This window comes from Eschscholzia californica, unplaced genomic scaffold (assembly GCF_041429995.1).
Source record: "Eschscholzia californica isolate CP2 unplaced genomic scaffold, dmEscCali1.0.p SCAF_4, whole genome shotgun sequence".
In the NCBI taxonomy this organism is placed as follows: Eukaryota; Viridiplantae; Streptophyta; class Magnoliopsida; order Ranunculales; family Papaveraceae; genus Eschscholzia; species Eschscholzia californica.
The window spans coordinates 5,503,919-5,516,844 of record NW_028238461.1 but is presented as its reverse complement, the minus strand read 5'-3'; the positions used below and the strand labels follow the sequence as shown (position 1 = coordinate 5,516,844).

The following is a 12,926-nucleotide window of genomic DNA, read 5'->3' as shown; positions in this document are numbered from 1 at the left end:
CTTTGTATTTAACAAATCCGTTAACGAACAAATAATATTTTGACTAATACATTATATATGTTGTTAAGAACACAATTATATATGACACCAACATTTTATAATAAGTCGGGACATTATTATAGATATTGTCAACATTTTATAACAACACAATGATATATGTTGTCAACATATAAGGGTAAAAATGGAATTATGAAAAAAATATGTTGTCTTGTTAACAACATAATTACATATGTTGTGAACATTTTGAAAAATGTTCAAAAAATGGGTTTTTTTGACATTATTATTTTTGAGTGGGTTTTTTTCTTATTAGGGTCTAGATTTTTGGGTTTTTCACTCATTTGTTGTGGTATGAGCATAACAAGTCTTTCGATATTCCAACGAACCGAAGCAATCTATCCTCCAAAAGATAATTAATGATGTCAAATTAAAGTGGTAGCCTCGAAGAGGCCACCGAGATTCACTGGTGAATCCCAACTTATTGCAGCGAGGTGGAACCTAGTCATTCCCCTATAGTTAAAGGTACGCACCGCATGCAAGTGGCAGGGCTCAATGGGCTATCAAACATTGATTAACACGGATGGGGCCTTCACAGACTTGTGGGGAGGATACTGGGCCATTTTAAGGAACTCAAAGGGCGAGCCCATTGTCACGGCAGCAGCAAAAATCAACCGAGAGTCCGTACTAATGCATGAAATGCAAAGAGTACGGTTGGGTCTCCAACTCGCACTAAAGTTCAGCGTCACTAAGGTGAGAATTGCTAGTGACTCGGCACTTACGATCCTAATTTTGAAATGTACGAATAAGAATCCTCTCTGGCATATAATGAGAATTGTTAGAGAAATCCGAGAGTTATGGGCACAGCTAGAAGAGTGCACAATAGTACACGTGTACAGAGAAATAAATCAAGCGGCTGATCTCCTCTAGAAAATGCAAGCACAAGTGGGTTATACTGAGATGGCACCAAACGACTTCCCGGAGGATTTACATAAGATTATTAGTGATGATAAAAGAGGTATACTGAGAGTGCGACATTAGCTAGTTTTGTTTATTCAATTCTTTTAGATTTTATTCGTTGTATTTTTTTATCTCCTTAGTCTTTTTAAGTTTTTTCTAATGTAAGGTTCGGGCCATCTCCTGTCGACAAATTCAAATAATTTTTTTTTGCCATTTTGTCCCTCCTAAAGGTGACTAACTCACAAAAATGGCTCTAAAGATGACTAGCCTTGGTTTTGGTCTTCTTTTGATTTTTTTTTGTCGATTAATTCTTCTTTTCCCTTTTTACCATTTCAGAAAAGTATTTCGTCTTAATTGTCTTTTTTAAAAAAAAAAATTTAGAGTTTTTCTATAAAAACCAACTCCAATGCAAAACTCAACATGAATTTCTAAAATGATGTTGCAAGATTTATTTTAGAGATCTTTTGGAGTGTTTTCTTGAGGATCTCTAAGCGCCACATGAGCAAATCAATTCATTTTATGGACAAAATATAAACGTTAGAGTTTCTCTAAGTGTTGCTTTGGAGAAGGTTTTCTCTAAATGGACATGTAGGAAAGAAATCATTTAGAAATCCACTTTTCGCACTTGACACTTACAACTTTCTAGAGTTTTTCTTGAGTCTTGCATAGGAGATGCTCTAAAGTTCTTGATATGTATGGCTATATTCAAACTAATTGTGGAGTTGCAATATCAAAAGAATTCATGAAGTATGTAAATATGTATGATTTATTATGATCATCACTACATAAGTGAATTTAGGAAACCTTAAAATTATGATCAATAGAAAATAATTATGCATAAAAAAAGAAATTAATTAATGCTTTAATTTGGTTGTGGTTTTGAAAGATTAAGATAGTAAAGAAGAAAGTTGATAAGAGAGAAGTTGATTCCAAGTATCTGGTAGACCAGGGAGACACCAATGAGTGCAATCCATGCCTTTAAAGCCATTAAAACTGCTTGGATGTGCATCTTTCCTCATCTGTGAGAGACTTGTAATGTCTAACAAATCAACTTTATTATCTGAGATTAGATTGCTTATTACTTCTTTAACTATTGTTGTTGATGGTGGTAATCCACTTGGGTAATTCTCACCCATTAATGGTTCTGTCTGATTTGAGCATGTCTTCACTCCTGGTTGATCCCAATCTTCTCCACTGCATAATTTCAAACTTTAGAAAAATGGACAAGGGTGCAGTGCTAATTAGTGTATTTACTAAGTCATCGTACCTAAGTGAACGATTCCACATCGGTTAGAGTATGAAGTGTTCGTTTTGCTTTTAGTGAAGGGCTAAGCATTATTTCCCTAGCAAGCGTTTCAACGTCCTAGGAACATAAGTGCTAAAGCACACAATATCGATGATAGCCAAGAAGGTTTACCCACTTGGCTATGGTACCAAGGGAATTGTGATTGTGGGTGTGGTTTGGGCTCACTTGCCCTCAAGTAGTATTCGACTTACTTGCCCCAAGTGGCAGGGGAATAGAAAGGGGTGTGACCAGTTCGATCAAACTGCACCTCTCTATCGAGGGGCTCCTTTTCTTGGAAAACAATGACAGTATCCTCAATCAACTTCTACAGAAACCTCCTTTCTCAACTAAACCGCAATGACAGCTCCTTCGGCATTTGAAACAGGTTTTCCTTTAGGGTCCCCCTAAGCATTTTGGGCCAAATTGCTTAGGCCAACATCTAACATGTAAGGCCCCTCCCACTAGTCTAGGCTACGTTCATCTCCATCATCTAATCTACAGCCTCCATCATCTCCACATCTCGCAATATTAATCAAAATCAACCCTAAACAGGATTACTTGAAATCAGCCGGGTAAAGACACAACCAAGACTTGTAATGGGAAAAGGGCACCCTTCGAAAAGGATTGAAGTGCTTACTTGTAATGAGAAGGAGAAATCCCTTGAAAGAAGACCTTAGTTTTTTTTGTATCAACTTCTGACTCAACCCACTTAGCCCATGTTGTTAACCCTGCACGAAATGCAGCCATCCGGTTCATGTCTTTGGATATGTTGTCGCCTTGTTGAATATAATCCCATCTGCACACGCCCATAAAGAATTACGCAAGTAATGATCATCACATTCAGTTTAATGATGATGTTTAATACAATAAACACGATAACAATTGTGATAGTAGTGACGGTGGTGATGACGTAAATTTAGACAATTGGATGGACGATAGGAGTTACTTACGGTTGTTTGGGACCTCTTCGACCCCACCAAAGCCAAGTGTTAAAGATCAACACATCCATATCTTTCCATATATTACCATTCTTGATTGAGTCAAGTTTTAAAACTCGCCCGATTTTTTCCTCTTCTACATCCACTAAGTATAAAGAATGAAATAATATCACCGAAACTTCATAATCCTGGAAAATGAAAAACACAAAGATAGTAAAGAAAATTCAGAATTTTTATTAAACCTTATTTTGCGTCGAGGGATAATGTTGAATATGCAAAGTAAAATTCGAAAAATCTATTACACAGAAAATCATATATTGAGCACTCACTTGGAAAGTAAAATTCGAAAAATTTTCGTTGTCTTCCCTAATGATATTTCCTTGGGGAATTGCAGAATGGAGGAGGCAAACAAGTGACTGCCAAAAGTTTAGGCTAAGAGAATCCCCTATAAACATAATTTTCTTTCCATAAAATCTAGTTAAGAACTCTTCTCCATTAAACCTGCAGTAATTTGGGATTAAGCAAAAATTAGTATTAAAAATCTTACAACGATATATATGTATACATAGATATACATATATATTGAAGAATGCTTGATGTATATAGCGAGACAAACAGTTCGCCAACTTTCTTTTTTAAATGGTCATCGTGCCTCGAACCCTTGAGCTCTAAAGTGGAAGACTATACCTCTTACCACTCCAACCAAGGGTTGTTGACATAATGACAGTTCACCAAATCTTATCTACACGACATTTGGAACATGATCCTTTTACATACTCACATTGTGAGTTAAATAGGCAGGAGCACACCATGACCATGTTCGCATACTACCCATAATGAAATACTATACTAGGTGTCATAAAGGACTAGTCCATTGATAAGAGCGGTAAAAAATGGTTTCTCTTTCTCTTCTGGCTCTTTGTTATAGGGTTGACATTTCCTACCGGGTAGTTAAAGGGAATTGTGTGATCACATTTAATTCAAAAATGTTGGCATAATTACTCAAAAATTTTAAAACATTTGTTAAGATATACTAGTCCATTGGATTTGATAAAAAATAGACTCTCAAAAACAAATGTCGGTCGTTGTAGAACTTCCCCTAACTTTATCAAGTACCATCAAACATTTCTTTCATTAGTTATGCTTACAAATAAATTTGGGATTGGTTTAAATTCAATGAAAACCAATATTGAATTCCTTCCAAACAAAAAAAAATTATAACTGACATTTGTAGTTTCAAAATTATTTAGAGTGCCTAAGAAAATTAAAACTGAACAATCACAAGAGGGAATGTTAGGAAACAAACAACAATTGGACTTATTCAGACAGAAATTCAATGTGGTTTACTGTGATTCGCGCTTTAGTGGATCAGAATCATATAAAGCATCGATCGCAACAAGGGACTTCAACTTTTTGATCAAGACCAAAAATCAGAAGAGATGGACAGAAAGAAGATAGATAGATAGATAGATAGAGAGATAGAGAGAGAGAGAGAGAGAGAGAGAGAGAGAGAGAGAGAGAGAGAGAGAGAAGAGAATGTACCTGGGTAAGTTGCAACCTTTGGGTTGCCATCTATATTTGAGATAAAGAGAATCAGGTCTTCCATACTTTTGACAAGCAAATTCCTTCCTAATAAAAGGACAATCTAAAGAACTATAAAGTGGGTATGACTTATCAAATACCCATTTCCCTTCAAATATATCACATGAATTATCATTACTTCTTTCATTGATTTCCTCTACTACTCTCTTCTTCTTAAAACCCTTGTTTTCTCCATTAACACCATTATCTTGAAGTAACAGACATAACAAAAACAGAGCAAGAAACACAATATAAGATGAAGTACAAGTTGTTGTTGTTTTCTTCCTACAAACTAGACTACCCATCTCTCTCTTTGTTTCTCTCTTTTGAAATATGGGTTTGAATTCAATTGATCTCATCAAATTAGTTAAATAAAAGGGGGAATCAAATCTGGGTTTGGTCAGTAGTAGTTCAGTCACTTAGGCTGCATGTCTGTCTGTCCCTATAAAGATAGAGGGGATCTGAATTTTAGAGAGAGAGAAGGGGAGAGAATAAATAGTAAGATGGTGTTGTTTTTTGGGTACTGGACAATTTGTAGTATGAGCAGAGTTTGTGGTGTAAATACTGTATTGATTGATTGGAACTGATCAGTTTTCTTTTTAAGATTAAAGTAAATGGGGGGAAAGGAAAGGTGCGTTTTTTAGTCATTATATCATCAGTATTTGCACATGCAATTGTATTATGTAATGTCGGATCTATCAGATCTGATATTAAACTAATGTAGTGATGGGGCACAATTGTTTCTCTCGAATGGAGTGATGACGAATTTTAATGTGTGTTTGTGCGACCATGGAAAACTAGATTAGAAGGAAGCTTAACCGTGCTTTTATTATCATGTTTGATATGCACAACATAATCAAGTTCGTACAACATACATATCAACGTCTTCAACCACACACACTCTTGTGCAGCCATAAGTGTTGTCACATATTCGATTTCAGTGTTGGATAGCGCAACCACCAATTGTTTCTTGTTGCACCAAGATACCATGGTTGAACCAGTACTAAAGCAATAACCAAAGTTAAGTGTATATCATTCTTATCTCCAACCCAATCTGCATCAGTAATTAGACAAAACTTCTAATTTCTTTTGTAAATAAGATCAAATTCAAGTGAACCCTTCACGCAACAGAGTAACCAAACTCAGATATTGTGAGTCAAATAAACCAAACTGCCAACCATTTGCTGGAATTTTCTAACATCCTTCAGTAGTTTACCTTAGTCTTTCATCAATTTGAGATGCGCCTCTGTTGGAATGGGATTAAACATTCTAAAATAATTTTTGTAAACCCCACCCTATCGCCTACCTTACCGCATATCCTACGTGGATAATAGAACAAGGGGGAAAATCGTTATCGTACACTTTGAAAGGATGTTGATGATGTCAGAAAGTGATTTTTCGAAAACAATCTTGAGAATCATTCTTTTATCTTCGAGTTATTGTTCCTCCTTGGCATTGATGAGGAGATTGAGGGGTACCTCTAAAGACTTTGACGCTCAAGCCTATCTGAATTTCGATCAGGACATGTGGCTGGCCAAAATTTAGAGAGAAAGTAAATCTTGTCCATTCAACTGTGACTTGGTGGGGCATATTATTTCATGTTTGTGGCCAAAGTTGGTCTTATTTCACCTATCTGAATGACATGTGGCTGTTGCCAAAGTTGAAAAAGGAAATAAATTAGAAGAAAACAAAGCAGTATGATTGTAGAAATAAAAGGATAACTTAGAGCAGAGTTCAACAAGCCAAATCCCTCCCTAGATTTTATGTCATTCTAACTTTTCGACCCAAAACTAACGTGAGCAAAGATAACCACCAATTTGATTTCGCACGAACAAAGTTCTACCACTTTAATCAAGGGTTTTATTAACCCAAGTTATAGATTGGGTCACCCCTATATTTTCTGCAACATTAATTTCTCCTTTTCTCTTCATCTTCTTTTGGTTGGTTCAATTCATCCTCAATTGAAGGTCACAAAGCTCACAACCCATTTCCCTCTTCTCTTTCTCCTGAAGTTGGACGGCACCCACCATGCTTCTTTCTTCTTTCTCTCTCCTACAAATGGGTAAGTCTTCTCTCTAACCTCCACCTTCATTCTCAACAACTTCTTCAATTACTTGTCACTTCTCCTTTTCTGTTCAATCTTATCTTGATTTCAGAATCTGGGTACTCAAAATCGAAATTTACAAGTTTCTGTTAAGTTTTGAGCTCTTGGGTATATCAGATTATGGTTATTTGACTACTTAGTTGTGATTTTAGGAGAAGTTCTTCATACCCTAAGAGAGATTTTTCATGGACACTCTACTCATAACCCATGATAAGCTTTATTTGCATAATACACTAAATGGATTGCCAGTACTAAAATCCAACTTCTGGAACTCTTTGAAGATTCAAAATCATGGGTTTAGGTTTAGAACCAAGTCAATTGGTAGGAATTGGTGTTGTAATTCTACTGTTAAGGCCAGTAGTAATGCTCTTTTAGAGCTTGTTCCAGAAACCAAAAGGGAAAACCTTGAATTTGAACTCCCCATGTATGATTCATCAAAGGGAATTACTGTGGATCTTGCAGTTGTTGGAGGTGGGCCTGCTGGCCTCGCTGTGGCCCAGGCAGTCTCCCAAGCTGGCTTATCAGTTGTCTCGATCGATCCGTTTCCGCAATTGATTTGGCCTAATAACTATGGTGTGTGGGTTGATGAATTTGAATCCATGGATCTGCTTGATTGCCTTGACACGACCTGGTCAGGTGCTGTTGTGTTCATCGATGATAATTCAAAGAAATATCTCGATAGACCTTATGGGAGAGTCAATAGGAAAGTGCTAAAATCGAAGATGCTACAAAAATGTATATTAAATGGTGTCAAATTTCATCAGGCCAAGGTAACCAAGGTTATTCACGAGGAATCTAAATCCCTTGTGATTTGCAATGATGGTGTTACAATTGAAGCAACTGTGGTTCTTGATGCTACTGGATTTTCAAGAAGCCTAGTTCAGTATGACAAACCTTATAACCCGGGGTACCAAGTTGCGTATGGTATAATAGCAGAAGTAGATGAACATCCGTTTGATGTAGATAAGATGGTTTTCATGGATTGGAGAGATTCTCATTTGAATTCGAAACAAGAACTAAAAGAGAAGAATTCCAAAATACCCACATTTTTATATGCCATGCCATTTTCATCTAATAGAATTTTTCTGGAAGAGACATCTCTCGTTGCTCGACCCGGAGTTTCAATAGAAGATATACAAGAAAGGATGGTTATGAGATTGAAGCATTTGGGTATAAATGTGAAAAGCATCGAAGAGGATGAACGATGTTTTATTCCTATGGGTGGACCTCTTCCTGTACTTCCTCAGCGGGTAGTAGGAATAGGTGGGACCGCTGGAATGGTACACCCTTCAACAGGATATATGGTAGCAAGGACTCTAGCAGCAGCTCCAATAGTTGCAAACTCTATCGTTCGGTATCTCGGATCCGAAGGTGGGTTTTCTGGCAATGAATTATCTACAGGAGTTTGGAAAGATTTATGGCCTATAGAGAGGAGGAGGCAACGGGAATTTTTCTGTTTCGGTATGGATATTCTGCTTAAACTTGATTTAAAAGGAACTAGGAGGTTCTTTGATGCATTTTTTGATCTGGAACCTCATTATTGGCATGGGTTCTTGTCATCCCGATTATTCCTTCCTGAACTTATTTTCTTCGGTCTTTCTTTGTTCTCTCATGCCTCTAATGCTTCGAGGTTTGAGATAATGAGCAAGGGTACTGTTCCTTTGGCCCATATGGTCAATAATTTACTACAGGACAGAGAATAGGATTAAAGAGATCTCTGTCTGTTGAATTGTTAAATGAATGATGCTTTTGCATACAAATCTGTACCTATTTTGTCATTCACAAGTTTTAATGTAATATAGATGCTTATAGTTTTATCATAATCTGTGTTTTATAGTTTATCATGTCACAGTCTACGGGTAATGCGAATTTTCGTAATTCCTGATTTATCTTCTTATTTGGCTCTGGGGGTTGTTCTTTGACAATTCATTGTTGGAGACAAACAGGAAAGTTTATGAATATTTAGATTTTCAGTCACTTATATATATCAAGAAGCTCAATGGGAGTTTGTTCAATAGCGAAAGAACTATAGAACCACTTCAAGCATTCTGCTTTTTGTTAAGGTGAAGCTTTAAGAGAGGTCTAGAAATAATAGTTCAAGCTTTTAGAGAAGTTTTGATATAAATGTTCAGAGATTACAAAGCAGTATATCCAAATGAAATGGAAACAGAATTTGCAAGCAGTTCGGCCAGAAGGACAACTGAAATGTTGAAGGTATTGTTTGGCAGAAATAATATGACATTTCCTGGGAACTGCTTGATAGGGTCTCGGTTGGAGCTCCTGGACTCCGACCCGCTTGGTGCCTACCGGAGAGAGGATGATACTTCTTTCATTGTGTCTCCTTGTGTTTGTATATTTGTTATCATGTGTATTCAGGAAGGACGGTTCGATTCAAGGAGAACCGCTGCTGCAAGATTGATGAGTTTTGAACGATATTACCTTTTTATCAAACACTTTCCTTTATAAAGAATGTTCCAGCTCCGCAGAAGCTGCAACAACTCCACAATTTAGGAAATGTCCCTCACCTTCTCTATCTCTCTATCTATGTGCGTGTATATATCTGTGTGTGTGTGTGTGTGATGACAGGATCTGGACCATCCAGTGGCAGTTTCATCTTTGTCTATTAAGCTCATCCATGAGAAGATGTGGAAGAGCATTGGAGAATTCTTCGGCTTGAAACTGTTTTAAGAACATCAACATAAAAGTAATTCCTTGTCCAGGTTACTCTAAACTCCTGGTTTTTTCATCTTCGAATCTCTCCTAAGAATATAATTTGAGGTCTATCGTGAAACTGTTTACAGGTTTCTATAGTTAAACTTGAAGCTAAATAGGATAGCTTCAAGTCCACTCAACAGTAGACAGGTAGCTCGAATTCCCAAAAACTGTGGAAAAAGAGCATGACCATGAAAGTTCATTGTTCTTTTATTATACTGTTTGCTATGTGCATGTTTTGTTATGCATCATTTACATGTAGGTGAGATCGTGAAATTTTATGCTTCGCCAAAATCCTACATATCCTGGTACCGTCTCTATATACACTATCTGGAATTCTATGACGTTCATTTTTAAAACTGGGTTTAATTCGATTCTTCTTGATGCTTGATCATATGCAGAATAAAAGAACAGTGTCTTAATACGTTTCCCTGTTTGATGATATGATCCATGTTGTTCCTTCTAATATTCATATACTTTCTTATTGTGTTGTCTAATCTTTCTTCCTGGGAGCACTTTTGTATAAAATACACTTCGAATTTCATTTGTAGTAGTCGATTGGCCCCAGAAGGAAGACCTTGCTTTGTTGCGAATTAATAAATGCAAAACTTCGGTGTCTCCTATTCCGCTAAGTAAATCTATTCTTGTTGATTATATATCTATACAATAGAATGTCTCTAACTAACATTTTTTTTCTTTTACTCTTAATTGTGATTTTGTTGAAACCTAAAGATATTATGGTAATATTACGTAACTATAATATCTTTAGCTTTCAACAAAATTACAGTTAAGAAATACATTACAATAAGACATCAAAATGTGACTTTTTCTATTAAGATATACATCTTTTTTATATAAGTTGTTCGATCTATAAAATTCATAATTATAATTTTTGAAAAACGGAAACTCTAAAAAAATTAAACTTCTAAAAAGTCGTCCATATAACTTCCAATATTTTCTTTCAAAATATTTGTAATAAATATAGTGTATCTTGCGATGTTTTTGTCTTATCGTGTGTATATATATTTATATTCCATTGTATTGTTGCTATTATAAATTTCATCAATTATTTGATACTCATGTTTAATTTCCTTGGAACCCACTATTTACATCAAATTACTGCATTTGCAAATCTTCACATAATACCCCCTTAAATATTTTTGGAGATTTGAATATGAAATATTCAAACTACTATATATCATGAACACACACACACATATATATATATTGAATATAGGAAACAAATCTTTGAAGGAATCCCATAAAAAATTGCTACTTCCTGCACACTACACCCAACTTACATGCTAAAAGGATATGGTGAATGCACATGATTTCATACCAAATCTTACTTATGTCATGGTATCTCCTTGGAAGGATTTGGTTAGTCCCACATTAACACAACTTGTTAAATATTAATTAGAGTCAAAGAGTATTAAACCCTTTAAGTTTCTACCACATGATTTGGTTAATTTCTTATACTATATTGTTGCCTATCATACATATTATGTGAGAAATAGAGAGAATCAAACCTTCTCATAAATTTCTTTCTTTTCCTTTTTCACTTTTTGCAAGATATGTTTTCTTTCTTCTCCATGACAAAAAATAAAAGACAGACACTACAGAAGTAGAAAAGGGAAGAAAAAGAGGTAAGGGTAGTTGTCTTTTTGTTTGGTCCCCATTTGAAAAAAATTAAATTTGAAAGATTTGGTCAGATCTTGCTTTCTTTACTATGAGATTTGGGTGGATTGTATTTCAACACAAGTGGGTATCTTCTTTTTTCCTCTCTCTCTATCTTTCTCTCTTACTAAAAAGCTAAAACCACAATAAGTCTCTCATTCTCTTTCTTTCTTTCTTTCTTTCTCTCTTCTTGTTTTCTTCATTGTTATGATCATGGCAAGTGAAGCTCAATTTCATGTTTTAGCTGTAGATGATAGTATAATAGACAGAAAACTGATTGAAAGGCTATTAAAGACTTCATCTTATCAAGGTATATAATAAATGAATCAAACTTCTTCTTTTATTGGAAATTTCATTGTTGATTTGTGGTTCTTATTTTCTTTTGTTATTACTTTTTATAGTTACTACAGTTGATTCTGGAAGTAAAGCTCTGGAATTCCTTGGTTTACAGGAGGAGGAAGATGATGAAGAAATAATGAACCCAAACTCACCTTCAGAACATCATCAACATGATATTCAAGTCAATCTTATAATAACAGATTACTGTATGCCTGGGATGACTGGCTTTGATCTTCTCAAAAAAGTTAAGGTAGTAGATTTCCACCAACTTGTTATCATTTCATTTCATTTGCTTGCTTGGGTTGTCTTATTTTTTGCTTGGGTTGTCAAATATGTCGAACTCTGAATCGACTCAAGTTAGATTTCAGAATGTTTGTTTACGTCTGATTCTTGATGTTAGACTCATCCCGAATGGGTTAGTATTGCTAAGATGATTCCGATTCAGACGAGTCAGATTCAGACAACGAGAAAAAAAAAACATGTTTCGCTCATTCTCTAACAGATTTTACTCTGTTGTGAAAATTTGCAGAAATCTTCATGTTTGAAAGACATACCAGTAGTGATAATGTCATCAGAAAATGTACCTTCAAGAATTAACATGTGCTTAGAGGAAGGAGCGGAAGAGTTCTTTCTGAAACCAGTTCAGTTATCAGATGTAAAAAAGCTTAAATCCCATCTACTAAAAGAGAAATCAGTGCATCAACAAATCCAACAGCAGCCAAACAAAAAGAGAAAATCCATTGAAGAAGCTCTTTCACCTGAGAGAACAAGAATCAGATATAGTGGCCTAAAGGTTGTCTAATTGAGTTTTTTTTTATCTTCTTTACAATTCTAGTGGTTGATTGTTGACTTACAAGTTATGGAAGCAAAGGAACAACAGAATTTTTTAGAAAAGGAGAAGCTTCTGATGATGAACATCAAGTTACAATCGTTTTGTGGGCCGAAAACATCAAGTAACTATTGTATTTTCGATTTCTATACAATTATCTCTAATCTCGATGAAATTCCGGCGTGTTAGTGGGGTTTCAGCGGGTTGTGTTACATATTGTTAGACTTCTTTTCCTTCTATTTTTCGGTCGTTTGTCTTTTTAATAATATTTCGCCTTTCTTAAAATTCATTTTTTTTCTCTGCCCTTTCTTAAAATATAAGATCAAGAGAGCTTCATTTGAGGGACAAACTAGGACTACTAATGGCATACTTCTGTACTATTTTCCAATTTGAATTATAGAAGGAATATATTGAAATTTTGTTCTGTCGAACTATGAATCGACTCAAGTTAGATTTCAGAATGTTTGTTTACGTCTGGTTCGTGATGTTAGACTCGTCTGAATGGAT

At 35.4% G+C, this 12,926-nt stretch overlaps 3 protein-coding genes across 4 annotated transcripts; 2 read left to right on the top strand and 1 right to left on the bottom strand.

Moving 5' to 3' along the window:
• Positions 1 to 1,702: 1,702 nt before the first annotated feature.
• Positions 1,703 to 6,065, bottom strand: LOC147541935 (protein trichome birefringence-like 41). Its single transcript, XM_086637708.1, has 5 exons — positions 4,720 to 6,065; positions 3,507 to 3,678; positions 3,190 to 3,365; positions 2,877 to 3,035; positions 1,703 to 2,148 (listed from the first exon to the last, which is right to left on the bottom strand). Exons 1-5 carry the CDS (start codon positions 5,115 to 5,117, stop codon positions 1,842 to 1,844), a joined length of 1,212 nt encoding a protein of 403 aa, XP_086493834.1. The 5' UTR covers positions 5,118 to 6,065; the 3' UTR covers positions 1,703 to 1,841.
• Positions 6,066 to 6,497: 432 nt separating this feature from the next.
• Positions 6,498 to 8,698, top strand: LYC (lycopene cyclase). The gene is made up of 2 exons (XM_086632335.1): positions 6,498 to 6,820; positions 6,915 to 8,698. Exon 2 carries the CDS (start codon positions 7,048 to 7,050, stop codon positions 8,563 to 8,565), a length of 1,518 nt encoding a protein of 505 aa, XP_086488461.1. The 5' UTR covers positions 6,498 to 6,820; positions 6,915 to 7,047; the 3' UTR covers positions 8,566 to 8,698.
• LOC147541933 (two-component response regulator ORR4-like) lies at positions 8,197 to 12,704 on the top strand. 2 transcript variants are annotated; one of them, XM_086632339.1, is made up of 4 exons: positions 8,197 to 9,566; positions 9,664 to 11,561; positions 11,653 to 11,840; positions 12,120 to 12,704. In XM_086632339.1, exons 2-4 carry the CDS (start codon positions 11,459 to 11,461, stop codon positions 12,390 to 12,392), a joined length of 564 nt encoding a protein of 187 aa, XP_086488465.1. In that variant the 5' UTR covers positions 8,197 to 9,566; positions 9,664 to 11,458; the 3' UTR covers positions 12,393 to 12,704. The 2 variants fall into 2 exon arrangements, with proteins under 2 accessions (XP_086488465.1, XP_086488464.1); XM_086632338.1 differs by having other exon boundaries at positions 9,359 to 11,561.
• The last annotated feature ends 222 nt before the right edge of the window (positions 12,705 to 12,926 follow it).